This window comes from Talpa europaea (assembly GCF_964194135.1).
Source record: "Talpa europaea genome assembly, chromosome: 4".
Lineage (NCBI taxonomy): Eukaryota > Metazoa > Chordata > Mammalia > Eulipotyphla > Talpidae > Talpa > Talpa europaea.
Genome location: NC_140070.1, coordinates 53,223,787 through 53,243,965, shown reverse-complemented (window position 1 = coordinate 53,243,965; position 20,179 = coordinate 53,223,787). Strand labels below are relative to the sequence as shown.

General features: G+C 34.0%; 1 protein-coding gene across 2 annotated transcripts in view; it reads left to right on the top strand.

Moving 5' to 3' along the window:
* ATR (ATR checkpoint kinase) overlaps positions 1–20,179 on the top strand; it is a gene marked incomplete at both ends in the record, with an annotated part of 123,423 nt that overhangs the window by 85,184 nt on the left and 18,060 nt on the right. For both annotated transcript variants that reach the window (XM_084231548.1, XM_084231547.1), the window contains 10 exons: positions 222–381; positions 2,179–2,358; positions 4,464–4,606; positions 7,413–7,510; positions 8,311–8,543; positions 9,620–9,754; positions 11,298–11,498; positions 13,511–13,654; positions 16,103–16,253; positions 19,970–20,126. In XM_084231548.1, coding sequence (XP_084087674.1) covers positions 222–381; positions 2,179–2,358; positions 4,464–4,606; positions 7,413–7,510; positions 8,311–8,543; positions 9,620–9,754; positions 11,298–11,498; positions 13,511–13,654; positions 16,103–16,253; positions 19,970–20,126 — 1,602 coding nt within the window. The remainder of the gene's footprint in view (positions 1–221; positions 382–2,178; positions 2,359–4,463; positions 4,607–7,412; positions 7,511–8,310; positions 8,544–9,619; positions 9,755–11,297; positions 11,499–13,510; positions 13,655–16,102; positions 16,254–19,969; positions 20,127–20,179) is intronic.

Genomic DNA, 20,179 nt, shown 5'->3' with positions numbered 1-20,179 from the left:
GGGGAGGTACAAATTTAAGTGAGTTAAATCACCATAGACTTGTAATTGGTAAATATGGAACATTCTAAGAAAATTAAATTTAGTGTTTTACTAAATCTCCTGTGATTACTTTAAATAGTATATTGACAAGGCTCCATATTAGGAAGAGATATTTTAATTAAGTTGTTGACTACACTTTAAAAATCCTCTTTTTGCCTGCTTGTTTTGTCATATTTTTTCAGACCAGATTACAGCGAGATGGTTGGAGAATGCTGGCTACAAAGTGCCAGAGTAGCTCGAAAGGCTGGTCACCACCAGACAGCTTACAATGCACTCCTTAATGCTGGAGAATCACGACTTGCTGAACTGTATGTGGAAAGGGCAAAGTGGCTATGGTCCAAGGTAATGGTCAAGGGAATGTCATCATAGATATAGATAGATAGATAGATAGATATTCTGTTGCAGATTATGTAGCTACAAAAGCCTGACAGAGACAATCCCTAATCTAAATTTAGAATCACCTTTCTGTTGCCTTTTTCATCATTTATCTCCCATATTCTATGAAACTATTCCTTCTATCCTCAAGTTCCCAAATATTTTCCCATTTCAAGACTGAAAGTGCAATTCTGTTTCCATGTCCTCATTTTTTTCTTGAGGGAATCAATCTATTTTTATTTTGTTTTCCCTCTCTGTATGTATACAGAGCACATTAGTATGCATTCAAAAAGTATTTTTTAAGTGAAAATAACACAGTATCTTACTTGCTGTCCTTGGCAGATAATTACTTCTGTGTGGGCTTGACAGTATTATTGTCAAAATTTACTTCTAATCTAGCCTGTCATGACAATTTTAGCTGCAGAACAAAAGTCTCCAGCAATTCCCAGATTAAAGCAGTAGTAATGAGAAGGGGGGCTTGCAGTTTGTACCCCAGAGTTAAGTGGCTATTACATATTTCTTCATGTTTGTCATGATTATAGTACTCAGCATAGTGTGTTCTGAAATTTACACTTTGCAACTATAATTGGTACCATATGTGATTGCATCAACATTATGGTGTGAAGAAAGAACACAAAGATATTTCCTGGATGGGAAACTCTTAGATGGTGTTTAAAAGTAATAATTCAGCCTTCATTATTGGTACCTGATCATTTCTAAGCTAGTAATACCTTAAATTCAGTATTTTAAAAAGCAATTCATTGTCTATTATACAATACCTGCATCACCTCCTATTTTTGTGAACCTGCCTGTATTTAACATCCTTTCATCTGAGACCAAAATCTGAGCATTATCTTGAATTTCTTCCTCTGTCTCACTTTCCACAGTTGGAGACTAAATCTCCTTTAGAAATTTCTTTTGCTTCCTCTTATTTATCTCTGCTTCTTTAATTCATGCACTTAGCATCTCACCATTTTTTTTTTTTGCATCTCACCATTTCTCTATGATCTTTCTAAAATGCACATTGAATCATGTTGCTCCCCTGATTAAAATACTTCAAAGTATTCTTCATGACTTTAGTATTAATTTTGAACTCTAGAAAGCACAAGAGGTCCTTTTCATTGAGTTCCAGTCTGCCGCCTTCTGCTTTATTTATCACCATCACAACAGTTTAGACTTCAGCTTACACCCTAACTACTGCCATTCTCCCAATAAAAATTAATACTCCTTCTTCCAAAAATGTCCTGCACTGAATTGTCTGCAAGGAAAATTCCACTCATTCTTTAAGATCTAATTCAGATTTTCTTCATTTGATAGCTTTCCTAACTAGTGCTCTACTCTGTTTTCCTGTGTCTTCAGGTGATTTTAGGGGTTTCCCTTCCCTAGCGCCTCTTACTGCCTCGTGAATGTTCTTCGGTTAATAGCACTTAACACGTGTTATTTATTTATTATTTAACACGTTTTTTATTTATTCATACTTGTTTCTTCCCAGTCATCTACATATATTGTTAATTCCCTGAACTTTTATGACTAGGAAATGAATGAGTAAATGAATTAATGAACAAATATAAGAATTCTACATGAAATGAAGCAATGTTTCCTTTTATGATTTACATTCATAGGAGAGAAATGAGAAGTGAACATGAAATTCCAAATAGATTTTTATACACACATACACATATTTAATGTAATATTTAATAAATCTAAAACTTTATTTGTTCTTCAGAAAATAGAGATATGTACTTAAACACTTTTTTCTTTTAGGGTGATGTTCATCAGGCACTAATTGTTCTTCAAAAAGGTGTTGAATTATGTTTTCCTGAAAATGAAACCCCTGCCGAGAGTAAGAACATGTTGATCCATGGTCGAGCTATGTTACTAGTGGGCCGATTTATGGAAGAAACAGCTAACTTTGAAAGTAATGCAGTTATGAAAAAATACAAGGCGAGTATATGTATAATGTAATTTCAGTTAGAAATTCAATCTTTTTCTGTTTGAAAATGGGTAAAATAATTTTTCCATATGGAAGAATAAATGTATAAAAATAGCAAGGAAACTTTTTTAAAATTAATATATACCATAAAATATAACTAGAAAATTATCACAAAATAAATACATTTCTGAAATCTCCATCCAGTTTAAGAAGTATAGTATTAGCACTTCCCAGCATTAACCACATCGTAGCCTGAAAAATTTTGAACAAACATAATATGTGCCTTTCTTAGCCGGTATTAAACTTTGCATGGATAGCATCATAAGAGATATTACTTTTCAATCCATATAGCAAAGAAAAACTTGCAATAGAAATTTTTTAGAAAATACCTTGAATTGAATGATAATAAAATTATAACATCAAAACCTGTTATATGTGACTAAAATTATTCTTAGAGAAAATTTTAAAATTTATTTGCATATATTAGAAAAAAATGAAGGCACAAAATAATGATTATCCATCTTAAGGAGTTAGAAAAGAAACTAAAAAAGAGAAAAAGTAAACTAGTTATAGAATGATAACTGGTTATACCATATTCCTATAATGGAATACTATATAGCAACGAAAACCAAAGTTATGTGAATGACTTTGGTTGATTTCACAAATGGAATGGGCAAAAACTTTCTGGGGTTTGCTAATCCCAATCCTACCCGCATGACCTGTTCACATCCTGAAGCCCCACCTCCAGATACTATCATATTGGGGATTAGATTTCAACAAGAATTTGGGAAGTCATAAACATTCAGTCTATAGCAGTGGTTATTTTTAAGTAAAAGGGAATAGTGATTGCAAGGGCTGGGAGGACTTGTGTTTCTGGAGTTCATACATAGTTGTGATCACTTTCTGATGACTGAACAAATTACATATCAAATTTGTGTAATTTTTTATATGTAAAGTTTACTTCCCAAAATAAATTTTAAAAAGTTAAGCCAGAAAAAGGAAGGGAAGAGAGGAAGGAAGATACAAAGATGATAAAATCAGATTGAAAAATCTTTTTTGGAAGAAACTTAATTACTATTTTCCTTTGTTCCCTTCACTTCTTCTGTGATTAGATGAAGGAGGCACACTGGCAGCCTTGTCCCTTTAGTTGGTTGGGCACATGAATCCAGCATCTGTTCCACACTTCTACTCATATCATTTATATGGTCTCAGGTTTGGAAAGGGGAAACGCAAGATCTCATTGAAGGTTCCTGGGCTAAACTTTATTTTCAAACTTACATGAATTAATTAATTAAAATTTTAATTTCAGTAATTGTTCTATTTTTCATTACATTTTAAATCAAGTTTAAAAACAAACCACACAAATACTTAAAGGTCAGGAAGAAGAAATAACAGGAGACTGCGTAGGAGTGGTCAGAAAGGAAGGAGAAAACTTGGAAGATTATGGCCTCATGGAAAACAAAGAAGAAAGTATTTCAAAAAGGAAATGGTGTGGACAACAGGAACTGATGCTGAAGAGAGTTCAAGTGAGATCAGAATTAGAATGTATCTCTTGAATTTAAGGAACTGCTTTAGTAGAGTGGTAGACTGAAACCAAAAAGAAATAGTTTGAGGAATGAATAGAAGTAGAGAACACTTCTCAGAAGCTGATTATAAAGAGTGGAGAAAATAAGTGGACAAAAACTGGTGAGAATTCTTGAGGAAAAATAAAATGTGATAATCTTTAATCATAGTCTTACACTTTTAAAGTGCTGTCATCAGCAGAGATCTTATGGTTTCCTTTATTTGAGTTGTTTTAAAAATACATGAAGACTTTATCCATCTGGAAATTATTTTGATGTATCTTAAAATGTGGTGCAATGTAAATGGATTTTTCTTTCTGTAATTAGCAAATTGTCCCAATACATTTCATGTTGGGATAGTGGACCAACAATCCTGAAAAAACTTTCCTAAAAAAGTAGCTATGCTTTATCCCCATTGAAGAGTTAGTCTGCTTTTGACTTTGCTCTGCTTCATGTGGGTCTCATACTGTTGATCCCTAATAATCTCTTCCCTTTAATTCCCAGCATAGTGTGTGGTTTTCTTAGGTGAATATATCCTTTGTCCACTTTTCCAGGATGTAACCTTATTACTGCCAGAGTGGGAGGATGGGCATTTCTACCTTGCCAAATACTATGACAAATTGATGCCCATGGTCACAGACAACAAAATGGAAAAGCAGGGTGATCTCATTCGTTATATAGTTCTTCATTTCGGAAGGTGAGTGACTTTGCTGACTTGAACAATTACCATCAATCTTAGCATATACCACTTCATTCTGTTACCTTGGTTGAGATGCATATTTTTCTTAATATGTTTTCCTTTTTAAAAATAAGTTTTTAATGGAAAAAATAACATGCATATATTTTAAAATATCAATAGTACCTATAATAAAATATACAATGAAAATTAAATTTCCTTCCTATCTCACACCCTTATCCTCTTATCTTTCCTAAAATTCTGTAAGACATTAGTTTAATATATTTAACTGCCAATGGAATGTTTTCTTTCAACATACTCTGCTCAGCAGTTGTATACTGTATGAAATGGTTTTATTCCAAAGACGTAAAAATGATACTCCATTCATTTTTGCTACCATACTCATGTACCTTTGCTTTACAATAAATCTGTTTAAATTTGTCTATTATTAAGAGAATTTTTCTTTCATTTCAATATTTTCAGAAATTTAAGCATATTTATTCATCAGGGGTATTAGGATTGAAAGTTGGTCAAGCCTTTTTTCCCCAGAATGGAATTCAAGGTTTATATAATCCAAGCTGATTTTATTTATTAATGATTACTAATAGCTTGTTTTTGAGACAGAATTCCTGATGTATTGGCATTTTGAAATGAAAGCAGGCAGAAGACAATTATTAAGTGTATTTTCCTCTTGTAAAATAAGTAATAGCTTTCATTTGTTCCTTAGTCTTAGCATATATCTTGTGCATTGGAATACAGTAATTAATAAACTTCTAAAAGAAGAAGAGACCTTGATATTAATTAAGTTGTTACATACATTGTAGCATTAGATTTTTAAAGTACAGTTTGAGGAAATAAAGCTATTTTAGAACATAATCTGTCCACAATTGTTAAAACACTTGGTTGTACATTTGAGTTGTTTCCAGGTTTTATCTATTGTAAATAGTGCTGCAATAAACACAGGGGTACAGGTGGTCTTTTGGAGCAATGTTTTTGTGTCCTTTGGGTAGATCCCTAGGGGTGGAATTGCTGGGTCATATGGTAGCTCCATTTTTAGTAGACTGAGGAACCTCCTGACACCTTTCCATAGTGGTTGGACCAGTTTGTACTCCTACCAGCAATGTAGAAAAGTGCCTTTTTCACCACATCCTCGCCAACATCTGTTGCTTGTTTTTTTGATATATGCCATTCTTACTGGTGTAAGGTGGCATCTCAGTGTGGTTTTGATTTGCATTTCCCTGATGATAAGGGATGTTGAACATTTTTTCATATACCTTTTGGCTGTTTGCATTTCCTCTTTGGAGAAAAGTCTTTTAAGTTGTTCTGCCCATTTCTTGACTGGATTATTTACTTTGTTTTTGTTGAGTCATGTGACTTCTTTGTATATCTTTGTGATCAGCCCCTTATCAGTTGTATGGAGTGCAAAATTTTTCCCCAGTCAGTGGGGTCTCAAAAAAGATAAACTCATGCCATTCTCAGCACCGTGGATGGAGCTAGAAGGAATTATGCTCAGTGAAATAAGCCAGAAGGAAAAAGAAAAATATCAGATGGTTTCACTTATAGCAGGAATATAGGGGAACCAAATAAGACATCAGTGTAAAAAAATAATAATAGTACAAAACACAACAAAGCAAAAACAGTAAATTAGAAATCAGAGACATACTGCAGGGGAGGAGGAGGGAGGGAGGAGCACAGGGCACTGAGGTGATGGTGCACGGGTGTATTGGTAAAGGAAATTCTATGGGGACTACACCTGAGGGAGTGGAGGGAAGCAAATATTGTTTAAAGATGAACAATGATGTAAAAATTAAATAAATAAATAAATAAATAAAAACCATTTGGTTGTACCTAAAGGAGAAAACTCAGCTGTTGAAGCTTATTCTTCCCCTGATAGATTGAAATTATTTATTACTACTAATTAAACATCAGTGTTTGCCTTCAAGGAGGTATATAGTCCAATTTGAGAAAGTATATAAAATATTTAAGTAATGGAATATAGTAGAATGTGTGATCAGATATCAAAATAAATGATACCAAACAGGTACAGAAATTATGGATATTGGCTAACTCTGAAGTTAAAACTCAATTCTGAAGTTCAAACTGAATTCATGATTTCAAAAGTACACTTTTTTCACTCGTATTGCTGCAGAAATCTGGTAAGCCTCATGAAGAAGGTAGGATTTGGAGGATAATTAAATTACAGATTCGGCAGAGAAACAGGGTTGGGAAGATGGTGAGGCGATTGCATTTGATGGAAGATTGATCCTAGTGAGTGAATAGTGGGAGATAAAATAAGTTTGGAAAATTATAAAGAAATAAGATTGTAAATATTGAATCCTAGGCAGGGTCATTTGTATAGTTATAATCTTCAAGTCACTGATTCCTGTTTTTTGAAGAGAAAGAAGAAGATAAAACTCAAACTTCAGGAATATTATTCTAGAATTTACTGAGAGGAAGAAATGTAGAATAACAGAGACCAAGTTATTCTAATTTCCTAGTAATGTAGTGATTGGGCCTGACCTATGCTTTTGGCCATGTAGTGCAAAGGAAGGCATATATCTTAAGGACAATTTGAAAGAAGCAGTGACAGGATTTTCACTAGGTCATGACATATTTTTTTTTTTTTTTACAGGCAATATAGGGATTAATGAAGAATATAATAAGGAAAAAAGAGAAAGGAGTCAAAGATAGCCACTACTTGGAATAAATACTGATAACTGTAATTTTTGTCAGAAGGCTATATATAATTCAAGTGGTAGTTTGAGTGCTTAAATTTTACTTCATACAGTGTAAAAACACTACATTAATAATTTCTATTTAATTACAGATCTCTACAGTATGGAAATCAATTCATTTATCAGTCGATGCCACGAATGTTATCACTATGGCTTGATTTTGGTGCTAAGGCATATGAATGGGAAAAAGGTATAATTTTTATGAAAAATTTTAAGAGACTCAGAAGAATTAAAACATTGGTATAGGGCCTCCCCTGGTGGTGCAGCGGTTGAGCGCTGGGCTGCGAGGCTGCCCGCAGCCTCTGCAGTGCCGGTTCGATCCTGGCCACAAATGAGTGTCCCACATGGCACGCAGACCTCTCCTGCCGCGCCCTGCTGCTCCCCTCAGCAGTGTACCTCTGTCCTTCTGCCTGTTCTGCTCCCTGCTCTGGCTCTGGTGAATTCTCTCACCCTCCTACACTTCTGACTGTACCCAGTGCTTGTATAAATAAATAAATAAATCTTAAAAAAAAAAGGAAAGGAAACCAAAAAAAAAAAAAAAAAAATGGTATAAAGTCAGATTTGGCTTGACAGTCTAACTCACTAAAAACTCAGAATTAACTTAATAATTAAAATGGTAAGCAAGAAACTAAATGTTAATTAAGAGGGGGGAAGACTGAACTTAGGCTTTTGGAGTAGTTGCAGTTCAGAGCCTGCAAGTGAAAATCTGCTCACTTCTTATTAAAACTTAACATACAATGAAAGATACTAGATTTAGTTAATTTACCCTAAAAATTTCAATGGAAAATGGGTTCTGTTTGTTCCTAGTGAAAATTTACGGCTCTTGAGTTTTTTAATGGCCATAAATATTTTTCTTGTTTGGACAAAGACAACTGTCTTCACAAATTGACAAGTGATCTAACTTTCAGTATGGGCACAATACATATCTTTTTTAAAAATTTGTGAAAGGAAATGATTTACTATTGTTGACTTTCAATTTTTTTTTTCCAGCTGGCCGCTCTGATCGTGTACAGATGAGAAATGATTTATCTAAAATAAACAAGGTGATTACAGACCACACAAATCACTTAGCTCCATATCAGTTTTTGACTGCTTTTTCACAGTTGATCTCCCGAATTTGTCATTCTCATGATGAAGTTTTTGTTGTCTTGATGGAAATTATAGCTAAAGTGTTTTTGGCCTATCCTCAACAAGCAATGTGGATGATGACAGCTGTGTCAAAGGTAATATATTAGTCACATTGTTTTTTCCGTCTTAAATGGCATTGATTATTTATTGCTAATATGTAGTTGCAGGTACCAGGGCTTCTCCTTTTGATAGTAGCAGAACATAAATATTTTTAAAAAGAGAAGAATTATAGCAAATGTCTCTTTTTTAAATTCAGGAATATTTACCATATCAAATAAAGTGACTATTATGTTTAGGGTCAAAGAATTCAGCATGGATTTTCTTTATAAAGTCTAGTAAACTGTTAATGCTTTGTATAAGATGGCCACTTACTATTTTTTCAGGTGTTTCAATGTAAAATACCTGAACTGTTAATACTTGAAAAACTTAATTGCATCATTAATGGCAATTTATGTTTATAAATATATTTACGAACATTTACAATGTTTTAGAGAATTTAAAAAGCAGAGATTTAAAAAAAATTAAAATTCACTCCTACCATTCAATAATATTTTGAAGTATTTTTCTATGTGTATTATAATGCTGAATTTAGATCATATATTTATGTAATTTTGTACTTTTCACTTAAGAATATCACCATAAGCATGTTGCTATGCTATTAAATATTTTCTGTAGACATTTTTTATTCCTTATTTTTCCCACTAAATATGTAGTATAAAATCTTCTAGGTAGCTTGTATAATTTCATAGCTTTAATTCAACCTTTTATCAGCTGACTAACATTCTATGATGTGAATATATCATCATGTATTCATTTATTAAAGACATAATCTTAATAATTATAGAAGACTATATAGTTAGACACTATAATTTATTTAACTGTTGACCATTAGGTTGTTTCTTTTTTGTTTTGTTTTTTGTTTTTGCAATACATGTGAACATTATCTATATTCTGATTATTTCTTCAGAATAGATCTTAAGAAGGGAATTCATTAAGTCATAGGATAGCAGCATTTTTATGGCTCTTGGTATTGTCAAATTTATTTCCGGAGAATCTGTATCAGTGTAAGCTATCATCCTAAATGCTTTGTCAGTTGATTTTTTTGTCAGTCAAAAGATTTATCTTTTTAAAATCTTACATAAAATTGCATTTAACTTTTTTTCTATGACAGTCTTCTTATCCCATGCGTGTGAACAGATGTAAGGAAATCCTGAAAAAAGCTATTCAAATGAAAAAATCCTTAGAAAAGTTTGTTGGAGATGCAACTCGCCTAACAGATAAGCTTCTAGAATTGTGCAATAAACCGGTACTATAAATCTTACTACTTAAAAAACCAGTGTTTGTAATTTTATATAAAATATCTATAAAATGTTAGCTAGTTTTCTTTAATTAAAATTCTTATTTTTTTCTTAATGTGAATTTTGTGAGTAAATGGTTCATATTAGAAGTAATTTTATGTAAAGAATATGAAATAAGCTATAAATTTATGAGTATGCAAAATACTCAGTTAAAGTTCTTCTATGATTACTCTGTGTCACATCTGTAAATTTCCAAAACTTAACATATATTAGCTATTACATGTACATGAGAGGAAGGAAGATTGGAGTTTGATTTTCATTCTTTCAGTACATATTTCATTCCTTATAAAGGATCAAGAACAATGCTAAGGGAAGCAAAAATGAATAATGCATATTCTCCTGTCTTGAGTTATTCATAGCCTTGTAGGGTACTAAGCAGATGGTTATCACATAGTATAACTACTTTTTTAATAGACTTGTGACCAGAGTTGGACATCCTTACCGGAATAACCTATTACTCTTTTTAAAAAAAAAAGATTATTTATGCATATAAGAGCTGGGTACAGGTCAGAGATGTGGGGGGTGAGAGGGCTCACCAGAGACATTGTAGGGAACAGAACAGGCAGACTGACTTAAATACACTGCTGAGGGGAGCAGCAGGAGAGACAGGAGAGGTCTGCTGTGCCATGTGGGTTGCTCCCTCGCCGGCTGGGGATCCAACTCACGTTGCAGAGGCTTTGGATTGCTTCATAGTGCGGTGCTTAAGACCTTGCGCCACCAGGGAGCCCCAGTAACCTATTACTCTTAATTAAGGTTTGGATTGGGAAAAAAATCCTAAACAATGTAGGAAAGGTAGAAGTGGGGGTAATTGTAAAGAGGGAGCAAGAAACTCATTATAAGGTAAATAGCTAGATTTCACTTTTAAAACATTGACTTATTTACTGCTGATAGATAAGAAAATACAAACTTCTGTATTTCTCACCTTTCCTGCATCAATAATCATTTCAAAATAGTAGTGTTTTTTTACTCTCTGTATTAATCCTATTTGATTGCTGTATTTAGGAATTCAGCATATATATTTATTGGTAATATAGTGCATATTGTTTGTATTGAGTCTCACCACTATGAATAATCTCATGGGATAGCCCCTAATTAGATATATAAGTATTTTTGAAGTGAAACATATTAATCTTTGCATTAAGTTAAAAGTTCAGTTATCATTCTGTTGCCAAATGTGATTTGGTATCAAAAAAAATGATTTATAGAGCTCATCAGATTTTGTAATGTCTGATTAAATAGATTGTGGGCCTCTTACTATTTCCAGAGTTATTAACTAATACTATTTTTAAACAATACTATAATAGTTACTATTATTGATAAGGGAAAATAATACAGAGAGGGCAAGCAAGATAAGATGTATAAAAATACTTAGAAAACTGTAGGCTGCTGAGTCATAATATATTGTAGAAGTAAAAGTTTTTATTTTTGTTGAAATTAATCTGTAATTCAAGATAAACACAGAGAAATTAAAATGTACTATTTTTCCTCCAGGTCGATGGAAGTAGTTCTACATTAAGCATGAGCACTCATTTTAAAATGCTTAAAAAACTAGTAGAAGAAGCAACTTTTAGTGAAATCCTCATTCCTTTGCAATCAGTTATGATACCTACTCTTCCATCAATTCCCGGTGCCCATGCTAACCATGAGCCATTTCCTGGACATTGGGCCTATATTGCCAGCTTTGATGATGTGGTAAATTTCAGTTTTATTTAACTGCAACTATGTTTTTAAAATCGTGTTAATTTAAAAATTTCAAATTAGGGCCTCCCCAGTGGCGCAGCGGTTGAGCGCTGGGTTGCGAAGCTGCCCGCAGCCTCTGCAGCGCCGGTTCGATCCCCGGCTGCTCCCCGGCCACCGGAGGAGGGTCCCGCATGGCGCGCAGACCTCTCCTGCCGCCCGCTGCTCCCCTCAGCAGTGTACTTCGGTCCTTCTGCCTGCTCTGCTCCCCACTCTGGCTCTGGTGAATTCTCTCACCCTCCCGCGCTTCTGACTGTACCCAGTGCTTGTATAAATAAATAAATAAATCTTAAAAAAAAAAAAAAAATAAAAAAAAAAAATAAAAATTTCAAATTATCTTTAAAACTATTTTCAGAGACTAAGTGAATTTTATTTGCAAAGGAAAAATGATTGGAAATTCAGAAAAGTAAAACTCTTAACAGATGGGACAAAATTAAGTGCTAAAACTCCCATGTCCCCAAGATCTGTGACCTAAAAAATATTCATCTTGAGAAGATTGCTATATTCCTAATGTATCTAAAATGGTGTAATAGAGGAATCAGTTCCATCATACTTTTTAGTTTTGTGTCAACATTGAGCACATTTTCTCTTCTAAACTTGTTTAGTCTGCATTGCAAACATTACATGTCTTTCTAATCATTTATACCCTTGTATTGTCAACTCTTTGACCGTGTACATTTTATCTTCTCCTCACATGACTCATATGCTTTTACATATTTATCTTTCCCTCCTTTTACTCCTCTACAACTCTACAAAAAAAAAATCAATTTAAAAAAATTCTAGAACCATTTTAAAATTAAAATTATATTTATAAAAGATCATTATTCAACCTACTATTATGATTTTTCAGATGTTTAGTATGACTAATTTTTTTCACAATCTGAATTTTCTATATCTTTTGTCTAAAAATAAAGATACAAAAGAGCAAAATACATTTTTTTGTTTGTATTGTGGAAGGAAGCAAATTTCATCAAAGAAGAGCTTCGTTCTTTTTTTGAAGTATGAGCTATAAATATATAACTATTTTATTTTTTATTTATTTTTATTTTTTTTTTAAATATGAGTGAAATTCTTTTTTTTTTTTTTTTTGAGATTTATTTATTTTTTTTTATACAAGCACTGGGTACAGTCAGAAGCGCGGGAGGGTGAGAGAATTCACCAGAGCCAGAGCGGGGAACAGAACAGGCAGACTGACGAAACACACTGCTGAGGGGAGCAGCGGGCGTGGCAGGAGAGGTCTTCGCGCCATGTGGGACCCTCGAGGGTGGCCAGGGATCAAATTAGCTCTGCAGAGGCTGCGGGCAGCTTTGCAGTCCAGCGCTCAACTGCTGCACCACCTGGGGAGGCCCTATATAACTATTTTAAAGAAATGGTACTATGCACTTCTAAGTACATAGTTTTGAAAATTCTATATTCCAGTATTTGTATGACTTAAAACATTTTTTAACTGCTTCAGAGCCATTTATTAACTACATAATGAAATCATTCCTATATTTCTTCATATCTTGTTTTTAACTTAAGTATATTTTTCTACCTATTTATTGATTTTGGAGGAGTTACTTTTTTCAAAAAGCATGTAAATTTTAATTCATACACATTTCTTACCATTAAAGACACTTAAATAGTCTTCAGGTTGTAAAGAAAGAGTCTCAAAAAATATTTCAAAGCCCTTTAATCATTCTGACTTCTTTGAAGGTGCTTCCTAAATTTGGATGTATAAGTACTTACAGTGCTGATAAAATAACCTTTTACTTCATAGCTATTCCTAATAGATGAAACTATATCTCTATTAGTGGGCAAACATCCTTTTCATAGTTCACAAATAAATAAATTAGATATAATTAAAATATTAAATTTAATATATAAAATAAATTATTCTTTTTATGATGTTCAGTAACACTATATTAAATGTAGAAGCTTAGACATAGATTATTGATCTTAACTTGTATATGACTCATCATTTTTAGGTGGAAATTCTTGCTTCTCTTCAGAAACCAAAGAAAATCTCTTTAAAAGGATCTGATGGAAAGTTCTACATCATGATGTGTAAGCCAAAAGATGACCTGAGAAAGGATTGTAGGCTAATGGAATTCAATTCCTTGATCAATAAGGTTTGAAGACAGTTTGCTTTTATTTTAGAATTACTATAATTAACATCAATGTAATTTGGGCTTTTCAGCATATAAGTAGATCACTCTTTAAAAAGAAGGAATGAAATGTAGTGCTAATTTCACCTTTACTTAATTTTTTCATTGGGATAAAATATACATAATATACAATTTACCATTTAACTCTATTTCAATGTTCAGTTCAGTTTAGTGGTATTAAGTACATTCACATTATTGTGTAAGATCACCGTCATCTTTTTTAGAACTTTTCTTGTCTCACCAGACTGAAACTCCATTAAAAAGAACTCGCTGTTCCTCTTCCCTCTAACTACGTTTCTGCTTTCTGTCTTTGAATTAGATTATTCTAGATTACTTGTATAAGTATATATAATATTTGTCTTTGTTTCGTTTCTCTTTTCACTTAGAATTATATCTTTAAGGTTTGTCCATTTCATAACATGTATCAGAATTTCTTTTTTTCATGAGGCTGAATACAATTCACTGTATGTGAATGAAACATTTTGTTTATACATTCATTCATCAGTGGACACTTGGGTTGCTTCCATCTTTTGGCTATTATAAATAATGTTGCTATGAACATGGGTATGCAATTATCTTTTTGAGTGCCTGCTTTCAATATTTTGGGTATGTACTAGAAGTAGAATTAATGGTTTCACCTAAATTTTTAATAATGAAATTATTTGATTATATTGCTAAAATGTGTAAGATATATTTATAAGGAAATATTTTCTATTTAATGTTTAAGTCTTCTGTAATGTACTTTTTCTATCACATTTATTTGTTTCATGTTTCAGTTCTAGAAAAAAATTCTGTTTTTATATATATACTGTTTAAAGATGATTATTAGTATTTTTCTGTTTTATTGGTAAGTGCTTGATTTCTATCTCAGAGATAATAAAGGAATTCTTATTATAAATGTTTTAGGCATTTTGAATTATTCTGTATCCATGTGCATACATAGCAACTGTGTTTCCAGCTGGTGATAATTAAATCATTCCATGAAAAGATAAAATTTTATTATTTGTCTATAAAGCTTTTATCCTTCCTTTTTATCCCCTCCCACATTTCACTAGTCCCTCATTTAAGCAGGAAAAGTTACAGACCTAAATATAGAAAAGGTATAGTAGCTGATTAATTCACACCAGCTGATTAAAACAAAATTTAATGGTTTTGTTTAGCTTAATCAAAATTATTTAAATCAAAAAAAATATTTATTTATTTATTTATTTATTTATTTATTTATTTATTTATACAAGCACTGGGTACAGTCAGAAGCATGGGAGGATGAGAGAATTCACCAGAGCCAGAGCAGGGAACAGAATAGGCAGAGTGACGAAATACACTGCTGAGGGGAGTAGTGGGTGCAGCAGGAGAGGTCTGGCGCGCCATGTGGGACCCTCGCAAGTGGCTGGGGATTGTACTGGTGCTGCAGAGGCTGCGGGCAGCTTTGCAGCCCAGCGCTCAACCACTGCGCCACATAGTTTAACCAAAAGTATTTAATTTTAGGGCCTCCCCGGTGGCGCAGCGGTTGAGCGCTGGGTTGCGAAGCTGCCCGCGGCCTCTGCGGCGCCGGTTCGATCCCCGGCTGCTCCCAGGCCACCGGAGGAGGGTCCCGCATGGCGCGCAGACCTCTCCTGCCGCCCGCTGCTCCCCTCAGCAGTGTACTTCGGTCCTTCTGCCTATTCTGCTCCCCGCTCTGGCTCTGGTGAATTCTCTCGCCCTCCCGCGCCTCTGACTGTACCCAGTGCATGTATAAACAAACTAATAATTAAATAAACATGCCTCTATTAAAAAAAAAAGTTATAAAAAAAAAAGTATTTAATTTTAAAATTAAAACCACATCAAAAACACATTTCAAAGGCAATAAAAATGGAAGGATTATTTTTATTTAAAATTGTATTTGGAGGCCTCTCTGGTGGCACAAGGGATTAAGTCTCAGCACTATGAAGCTATCCACAGCCACTACAGCTCAAGTTTGATCCTCAGCCAGGGAGCTAACCCTCATGGTGCAGCAGACCTCTCCTGTCTCACCCACTGATCCCCTCAGCAGTGTATTTCAGTAGATCAGCCTGTTCTGCTCCCCACTCTTTTTCTAGTGACTCCTCTCATACACACTCTCCCTCACCCTCACCTCTGACATACACCCCAGCTCTTGTATGTATAAATAAATAAAATAAACCTTTAAAAATAAATAAATAAAATTGTATTTGGTAAATTGGTAACAATTCACTAACTATTCAGTAGACATTAGTATGTTTAGATACTGAACATTGAGTGTTTTTCTGGTTGACCGAGCTTTACTTTATGAACTTATCTTAACTGGTCTAGTTAGCAAGTTTTTCATTGACATTCTTTTGCCATGAAATGAAGAGTCTTTAGCTATATTGATATAGCATTTAGAAATTTTCAAATTGTTTGTTTTTTTAACAGTGCTTAAGAAAAGATGCAGAATCTCGTAGAAGAGAACTTCATATTCGGACATATGCAGTTATTCCACTGAATGATGAATGTGGAATTATTGAATGGGTTAACAACACTTCTGGCTTGAGACCTATTCTGACCAAACTATATAAGGAAAAAGGTACTTAAAATTAATTCTTACAATGTTAATGTATAATATGGGTATAATAGGTACTAATATAATGACATGGATATATCATTATAACGTATCATTGTACTTTTTTAGTGAGATTCCTAAGTTAAATGAGATTCTGTATACAGTAGCACTTAACTGTCTTCCTTCTTACCTTCCTTGTATTTTAATTCCTTCCTATCTTCATCACAAAGGATTTGAGGTAGCTTGCATAAAAGTATATGAAAACTTTTTTCACAGGATTCTTGATTAGCAACAGTGAAACTATACTTTATGTGTATACCAGACTTTAGCAAGGAAGTAAATATATCCTTGATAACGCTAGCTTTTTTAACTGTCAGAGAAAGATAAGGAAAGGGAAGACTTGAATGAAATCAAATGTTAGATTGGAGTTAGGCTTTCACACTGGGTAAACATGGGGTAATTTGTGTAACAAAATAGTGATAGTGTTAGAGTATAACCCATGGAATAAAATAGACATTAGTCCACACTGATATAAGCAGACACTGGAATAATTAAAGAAGTAGGAACAGTTTTTCCTTACAATGTAATTGCAATGAATAAATGTAGAAGAAATGATGGAAATAGAAAAATCAATTAACAAATGTCATGGTAATAAATTGTTGGAGGCAATGATTATTAATGGATGCTAAAATTAATAGGAAAAAGCGTGATGAGAAACAGTTTATTTGTAGAGCCTCAAAATTACCTCCTCTACATATTAATTACAAAGGGAAAAAATATTAACTTTACAGTGAAGGAAAAAATATATAATGGTTAGAACTCTCAAAATTGTGAAGGTCGCAAAGGATAAAGACAGAAATTTCCCAGATGGGAGAAAATTTTCCCATTAATTAGACAGGACGACTGAATGTAATATTGGATCCTGGCCCAGAAAAGGATAGTAGAAGGACAATTGGTGAAATTTCAATAGGATGTGAAAATTGGTTAGTAATATTGTAATATTAATTTCTTGATTATGCTATGTTTTGTACTATTATTATAAAAGGTATAAACATTTTAAAAAGCTAGCCAAAGAATTTGTGGCAACTTGTAAAATAATTTCATAACAAAAAATGTTTTAAATACATGCGATGTAATACTTTAAATAGATCAGGTTTTCAGAATGAAGTAGAAAATAAGTGTATACGCTTTCTATGGCTGCTATAACAATGTACCACAAACTGGTTACAAACAATAGAAATTTATTCTCAAAATTCTGTAGGTTAGGAATCCAAACTCAGTGTCAGTTGGGCCATGATATCTTTGAAAGCTCTAGGGAAAATGTTTCCATACCTTTCTTTCTCTTAGCTTTTTGTATTACCAGCAATTTTTGAATTCCTTGGCTTGTAGATGCGTCATCCTTTATCTCCTTCCCCATTAATATTCTCCCTAAGTCTATATGTCTCTGTTTTCTCTTTTTATAAGGACACCAGTCATATTATATATATATATATTTTTTTTTTAAAGATTTATTTATTTATTTATACAAGCACTGGGTACAGTCAGAAGCGCGGGAGGGTGAGCGAATTCACCAGAGCCAGAACGGGGAACAGAACAGACACACTGACAAAGTACACTGCTGAGGGGAGCAGCAGGCGTGGCAGGAGAGGTCTGCACGCCAAGTGGGCCCCTCGCCAATGGCCAGGTATCGAACTGGCGCTGCGGAGGCTGCAGGCAGCTTCACAGCCCAGTGCTCAAGCGCTGTGCCACCAGGGAGGCCCCAGTCATATTATATTAAGGGCCTGCCCTACTTAACCTGATTTCATGGGCATACCCCTATTTTCAAGTATGGTTACATTACAGGTGCCAACGGTTAGGACTTACACATTGTTTTTAAGGAATACAATTCAACACATAACAACATATTTTTCTTAAAGATTTAATTATGCATACAAGAACTGGAGTACATGCCAGAGGTGTGGAGAGGGGGGAGAGAGGATTCACCAGAGAGAGTGGGGAACAGAACAGGCAGACTGACTGAAATATACTGCTGAGGGGCGCAGCGGGGGAGGCAGGAGAGGTCTGCTGTGCCATGTGGGTAGCTTCCTGGCCAGCCGGGGATTGAACACGTGCTGCAGACGCTGCGGACAGCTTCGTAGTTTGCGTCTTAATGCCTTGTGCCACTAGGGAGGCCCCAGGAACTCATAACAATATTGATAGATTACTAAGTTATAGGTATTGTGCAAAATATATACATTATTTTATTTATTATTGTTAACATATCTAATTATCTCTATTTTATGAATAGTGCCAAAGAGGTTAAATAACTTATCCAAGTTACCATTCCTAAGAGTTACAAAGCTAAAATTTAGACATATTTAAATCTGATTTTGAGGAATTTGCTGTTGACTATTTCATTTAGAAGAATGAAATATTCTTTTTTTAAAAAAAGTTTTATTTCCATTTATTTGTGCATACAAGAGCTGGAGTATAGGCCAGAAGTGGGGAAGGAGGGGTGAAAGGATTCATCAGAGACAGAGTGGGAAGGAGAACAGGCGCATCTACTGAAATACACTGCTGAGGGAGTAGCAGACAAGACTGGAGAGGTCTGCAGCGCCATGTGGATTAATTCCCTGGTCGGGAGCGAACTCGTGGTGCAGTGGCTTCATAGTGCTGAGAGTTAACCACTGCACCACCAGGGAGGCCTCAAGATGAAATATTCTTACAAGTTTTAGGTTGTATTATTGGATTTAAAAAAAAAAATGTTTACCATCTTGTTGAACTACACAACATTTGAAGCTAAAAATCTCATATCCTAAACTTGTTGAAACTTTTCGCTGTGCCTTTGGATATAAAAAGTGCCAAAACAAAAAGGGTCTAAAAGGCGTTTTATAAACTAGAATCATATCAATCACCTAATAACAGCTCACATATATATCAGAAGTAAAAGTTCTTCTGTTTCTCCGATGATTTGCATTGTACAAAATTTGCTTATGGGCAAGATATACTCTGAATTTTACAGGCTAGCCTTAATACAGAACAAATTATTTTAGAGTACCATTGTCATTCTCTTAGTAGTGATGCATTGTTGACCTATACTACTTACTAATCAATAGAGCTGTAATTTTAGTAAGGACTACAGCATTTTTACAATTCCAGGGGCGTTATTCACATTGGATATATTCTGTGTATTATCTTCTGAAATTATTTGATTCCACTCGTTTTCAATTTGTACAAATTTTCATCAACAAGAGGTTTTTGTTTGAATAAGTATCAGGAAATATAATGTGTTTTTTATGTTATTATAATATCAGAAGTTAAATGTACCTATGTATAATTGAAAAAATTCCATATGTTCTTGCTTTTGAGTAACAATTTGAATAAAAATAGACCTTTCCTGTACAATTTTATTATTTTTTTAAAGATTTATTTTTATTCATTTTTGCACACAAGAACTGGGATGTAGGCCAGAGATGCAGTAGGATGTGTGTGTGAGAGGATTCACCAGAGACAGAGGGGAGCAGAACAGGTGGATCTACTGAAACACACTGCTGAGGGGAGCAGTGGGCTAGACAGGAGAGGTCTGCTGCGCTACATGGTTTAGCTCTCTAGCTGGGATCGAACTCATGCTGCAGTGGCTGGCAATAGCTTGATAGCTGTTGCCCTGCACCACCAGGGATGCCCTGCTTGTACAATTTTAACAAAAATAAAACTGCCATTTTCTTACCTGGCTTGTATGATTAAGTCACTCTACCTTGCAGGAGTTTATATGACAGGAAAGGAACTTCGCCAATGTATGCTACCAAAGTCTGCAGCTTTGTCTGAGAAACTAAAAGTATTCCGAGAATTTCTCCTGCCTAGGCATCCTCCAGTTTTCCATGAGTGGTTTCTGAGAACATTCCCTGACCCTACATCATGGTAAGTAACCAAGAATATAATACATTGTTATGGCTAGATGTTCTGTAATAATA